Source organism: Pelmatolapia mariae, linkage group LG22, assembly GCF_036321145.2.
Source record: "Pelmatolapia mariae isolate MD_Pm_ZW linkage group LG22, Pm_UMD_F_2, whole genome shotgun sequence".
NCBI classification, from domain to species: domain Eukaryota; kingdom Metazoa; phylum Chordata; class Actinopteri; order Cichliformes; family Cichlidae; genus Pelmatolapia; species Pelmatolapia mariae.
In genome coordinates this window covers 7,961,633-7,967,080 of record NC_086245.2, presented here as the reverse complement: position 1 = coordinate 7,967,080, position 5,448 = coordinate 7,961,633, and the positions used below count along the sequence as shown (strand labels likewise).

General features: G+C 36.9%; 1 protein-coding gene across 1 annotated transcript; it reads right to left on the bottom strand.

Annotated features, from left to right (window-relative positions):
• Window positions 1–1,636: 1,636 nt before the first annotated feature.
• Window positions 1,637–5,234, bottom strand: LOC135932785 (hepatic lectin-like). Its single transcript, XM_065470435.1, has 7 exons — window positions 5,063–5,234; window positions 4,145–4,267; window positions 3,755–3,838; window positions 3,531–3,566; window positions 2,196–2,347; window positions 1,984–2,108; window positions 1,637–1,897 (listed from the first exon to the last, which is right to left on the bottom strand). The coding sequence occupies exons 1-7, from the start codon at window positions 5,091–5,093 to the stop codon at window positions 1,699–1,701; spliced, it is 750 nt and encodes a 249-aa protein (XP_065326507.1). The 5' UTR covers window positions 5,094–5,234; the 3' UTR covers window positions 1,637–1,698.
• Between the last annotated feature and the right edge of the window lie 214 nt (window positions 5,235–5,448).

Genomic DNA, 5,448 nt, shown 5'->3' with positions numbered 1-5,448 from the left:
CACCGAGCACATCTACTGCGGGTGTGGTGCCTGTTATCGGACCCGGAGTTAGCAACATCCCCCAAAAACTCGAAGAGTAGAGTCCTGGCCCCTAGCCCTGCCAGTGTAGCAGAAATGATGACGGATGATGATGGCAGCAGCAGCCGTTCTTCTCTGCGTGAGTAGCTTAATGTTGTTCGTGTGTAATTTATGTTGAGTAGGCTAACCACGTTATTAAATTAATGCATGTAAGGTGAACTAGCAAACACCATCGTAGTTACATGCGGCTGTCTTCTTGTTTGATGGCAGATACTCCCTTCACCCTGGCCAAAAAGGCTAAAATGACCAAAGAAAAAGTGGAAAAAAGTTTAACATGAGAGGTTTTTGGACAAAGTTTGTGTTTTTTTTCCCATTGTTTAAGCACTGCTTCCAGCCAAGAGTGATACCATATATGCCCTATAGCTGCAGAAAAGGCTAACATTGTTATCTTTTTACAAAAAAACAGCTAAACATGAGAGGTTTTTGGACCAATTTTGTGTTCTCCATTCTTTAAGCACCGGTTTGAGCACCGTTTAAGCACCGGCACCGTTTCAAAAGTACCGGTTTGGCACCGGTATCGGATAAAACCTAAACGATACCCATCCCTACTCCAGAGGGTCATCAACCCAGCACAGAGGATCATTGGCTGTCCTCTTCTCTCCCTAGAGGAACTGTACAGGTCCTGCTGCCACAGAAAAGCCTGCAGCATCCTGAAAGACACATCCCACCCCGCATATCAACTGTTCCAGCTGTTACCCTCAGGAAGGCAGTACAGAATCATTAAAGCCAAAACAAAAAGACTAAGAAACAGTCTTTAATAAGTCAATAAGTCAATAAGTTTAATAAGGCATTAATAAGTACACTTGGAGGATAAATCACTGCAAAAACACAACCAACTGTGCAATATTTTCTTTTTAACTGTGCAATATTCTTCTTCTTTTAACTGTGTGATATTTCTAAAGAACTGTGCAATATTCTAAGGACTAAATCACTGTGCAACCACCGTATTCTTACTTGTTTGTATTCTCAGTTGTTCATTCTTTTATACAGTCCTGTAAATACTATATTTATTTTATTTATGTATTTATTTAATTTATTGTACATACATACATCTTTCTCTTAAAAGTGCCCTCTTTTTCACTTGTACTCAACGGGTTTGCATACAATTTTCATTGTTCGAAAGCACAATGGCAATAAAGATTCTGATGTATATTTTGCAACATGAGCAGTCCCATTCTGCTGCTGTCTGCCTTTATGGAGTCATTATTTCAAGTAAACACAGCATGCCTTTTTTTTTTTTTTTTTTTTTAACATCCAGTACATTTTAGGATCGTTTTTAATTTATTTTTTTTTGTTTTTATATCTCTTAATGACCTGCCCCCCTATTTTGACTTTGAATCCAAATCTATGACCAGAAACATCAATTTAACATATTTCAAGCAAACATTCTTCTACATTATTAAACTGTATCATTAGAACATTGTTTTTTTTTAAAGGAAACATTTTATAAATGTTACAAAGTTACAAAGGGAAACATAACTGTATCTAATGATTTTATCTTTATTTATCAAATAACAATCTAATACATGTAAAATGTGGTGACATTTTTGCAGCAGCTATAACATATAACAATAATATACATTTTAAAAAAATCACAAAATTTTGTCTTCAATTTTATTTTTAAAAATCCAACCACTTTGAAGGTTGTCCAGTTATGTCTGGTTTCTCACAAATACTTCCGTGAGCCACGTTGCAGGAAGCATCGAACCAACTGTTCAGATCAGAGGTTTCACCTTTTGCCCCCATTCTTGCACAGTCCTCTCCATCAGGATAATCCCCTTTCCAATCATCTGGCTCGTTGTAGCCCCAATAAGTCAAACTAAAAAAAGAACAGAAAGATCTGTTCAAGTGAAAACTGATATGTTTAATGCTGTAAATGAACAAAAATATTCCCAATAATCAAACCTTTTGTCCAGTGTTGATCCATCCACCCACAACCATCTACCCTCTTCTGCTGAGTCTGTCAGTCCAAACCAGAACTTATCCTGAGGATAATTCATTATGTCTTTCAGTCTTTGATCCAGCCATTTCTGAATAGGAAATTTTGATGAAAATTAGACTTCTAAAGACGTGATAAAGTATACGTAATAAAATAAACCTGCAACAGCTTCTTATACCTGCTCCTCCCTGCTGTCTATCTTAACCAGGTCTCCTCCTTTAGATCTACATTCACCTCTGCTCTCAGTCCAGGATGATTTACTGACAGAGAAATAATAGCACTTTCCTCCATGGTGCTCCCAGCCTTCTTCACACTTAGAACATGGCTCATCTTTGAAGATGTTAGAGCACAAAATTTCAGTCTCGTGGAAGAAAGAACTGTTCATGTTTGTGTGATTTGGATGTGACAGGAAATGCTTTCTGTTTTGTGATTACAATCGAACTACTTCAGTCATCAGTCCTAGGCTGCTTACAGGTATGAACAGGGGTTGGCCTAGCGAACCCACTCAGGTCATTTTACCCACCCAGTCAAATATATTTAGAAAAATCTGTAATTAAAAAAATTAATAAAAAATGTGATAAGCAGAAAAAAAAAGAATCAGACAGAAAAAATAAATACTGTTTCTAAGATGTGGTTTGGTGTGCCTGCTTTCAAAGTTTTCCACCACCCACTCTCTTTACATGAACAGAGATAAAAGCTGAGGTGAGATCGGAAAAAAGAGACCATCAATCTGAAATGTGCAGAGGTGCTAAACTCAGAACTCACAGGAACAAGTGAATGACACACACACACACACACACACACACACACACACACACACACACACAGCCCTAATGCTTGTGAAACACTTGACTGCTTGACTGAAACTGTTACCACATTCATTCCAGCAGTATTTGAACTTCTTTTCAAAGAAGTAACAGACTGTGCAGAGCCTTTATCTTTGTCTCTTAACTGTGTTTCTGATAAAAAAAAGAAGAAGCTTATTTTGACCTGTTGGAACCCTCAGAGCAGTTCATACAACATGGCTCATTCACCCCTTCATATCAGCACATTTTTCTACACCTAAGTGCATTCTATCTAACATCCACATACTGGGGTTCAGCATCTTGAGTGATACCTTTGGTGTGTAGACTTGAGAAGCCAGTGATCAAACCACCAATGTTCCAATTAGCAGATAGCCTGCGTTACTTTCTGAGCGACAGACACCCCAATCATACAGCTGCTATATATGGATCCCAATAACTCAGTAAATGATTGTAGAAAATATTATATTTTTATAATATTATAAATATTATTTGGTGAAGTTTTTATTTACTATACGTTTACTATATGTTTTTTGTTGGGGATTGTGTAAAAACAATCATCTCAGAAATGTAAGCATCAAAACAGGGACTCAGACCAACAATCTACTTGTCAGGATAACACATCTATAACCTATTCAGCGCAAAGCAGGGTAAATCCAGGCCTGCATCAGAGGATATACACACACGTCAAAACAAAATCCATAGCTTACTTATTTTTACTTCAGGTTGGGAACATGGCTTTGATTCTGTTTGGAAAAAGAAATGTTTTTATCAATTTTTCAACAGGGTCATCTGTTTTTTATTTGTTTTGTTTTTGTTTTTTTCAAAACCACCAAAGTTATAAACATCTTCATGATGGTTAAAAATGTTCCGTAAGCAAAGCTGTATTAACATCCAGCTGAGCTGTTATCAGAGTACCCGTCTCTCTGCTTACCTGTTAGATTTTTCACACGTTCACACTCCTTTTTGAGACCTTGCAGATTTTTTAGCATTTCCTTTGTTCTCATGTATTCAAAAGCTGATTGAAGGAAATCAAAAGTTCATGTTAGTTGACTTTTCTGCTAAGAAAAAGCAAAACACATCAGCTGGACTAAAACAGCTCAACCAGACACTAAACACGGACACTTTAAAAAAAAAACAAAATCACAGAAATTCCTGATTTTGCCCGTCGCTGCAGGTATAAAATGTAAATGATTTTTTATCTGAACAGATAAAGGTATGCACTGAGAGTTTATGTGCAAATTGCTGTATTCACACCATTACTGTAAGTATTCTCCTCGTCATTAAATCTACGCTCATTCTGTTGAAGTAAAACAAAACTCACAGAGACGATAAATCACAATGAAAGCAACTGCCAGGAGGGAACCGAGAACCAGCAGGGCAACTTTCTCTGTTGTGACCTTTGACCCTCTTTTTGATTTTGCATGTTGAGAGTCGGGATCTTCACCTGATGAAGATTTACAGGAAACACAGACGTGCAGAGCAAAATAATAACCAAATGCTATGCCAGCTTTTTTGTAAAGCACTTTAAAACAACCACAATGGACCAAAGTGCTGTACAAAAGAATAATTATATAAAAACACAACTGTGGGACATGATGCCACCAGACGCCAAACAGCTCCTCTGACATCACATCAACAGTTTTACACAAAGTTTCTAATGTGGTTTAAAAGTTGCTTAAATAATCTTTCTTACAAGGAAAGGAAAACCACAGTTCAGTAAACGACAATGTGCTCATCACTGACACATCACAAATCCTGTCCCCCTCCTTAAGCGCCTTGTAATCATTTGATGTCTTTAACTGTGTGTTTATCTTCTATTTCTGGCAATACTTCACCTTAAAGTGTCAGTTTACCCTGAAAATAAGTACAGGCTACATATTTTTCCTCCAGCCTGTAGTAATATGTATACAAGGTATGAATTTATATTTTGTAAATTTATTATTGGTATGAATGACCAGATCCTATTATTATTTATAGAAATGTAATTAATGGTTGTCATACATTGCAATACAGTTAGGTGCATATACCAGACCTCTAGTGCAGAGAACCACAGCTACATTAGACCAACAGGAAATATGACTCTTTCTTTCTTTCATAAACCTTCATGAAGCTTTATTTCTGTCTGTTTCTCAGTTGCATGTTAATGTATTAAAACATACGTAGCCTCCAGTTTGGCTTCAATATGAAAGGACCACTCAGATCTGATTACCCGATTTACCACCACATTTAATGTTCTTACCTTCTATGTAGCTCTGTGGACTGCTCGTCATGCTGACGCTTCAAGATCCTGACTTCAGACTAGTAACTATCTCTGAATCACAAAAATACAACAACCTGGTGTTATTTCTCCTGTATCTTTATTCCTGGTTCAGTGAGTCCGAACGTCAAATAACCTTGTGAACATCAAGACACACACTAAATCTCCTCTGCCCCTCACTGGTTTGGCCTTTCAGAGAAAAAAAAGAAAAAGAAAAGAGAACTGCAACTCTTACAACACTTCCTGTTGAAATGTGGAGATGATTTCTCATTTTATTCTGATTAACAAATAATTTCCTTTGACTTGAAATGAGGTCATAGATGATGTTTTCCTCTGTTTTCATTTATTTAAGTTAAAGACTGGTTTTA

What these genes read in the sequence shown, in the direction of transcription:
- LOC135932785 (XM_065470435.1), bottom strand. Translation starts at nt 5,093, where the DNA reads ATGACGAGCAGTCCACAGAGCTACATAGAAG. An exon ending in TCCACAGAGCTACATAGAAG is followed by an intron (nt 4,268 to 5,062) that starts GTAAGAACATTA and finishes AATCTTCATCAG; the next exon opens with GTGAAGATCCCGACTCTCAA. An exon ending in CCAACCTGAAGTAAAAATAA is followed by an intron (nt 2,348 to 3,530) that starts GTAAGCTATGGA and finishes ACATCTTCAAAG; the next exon opens with ATGAGCCATGTTCTAAGTGT.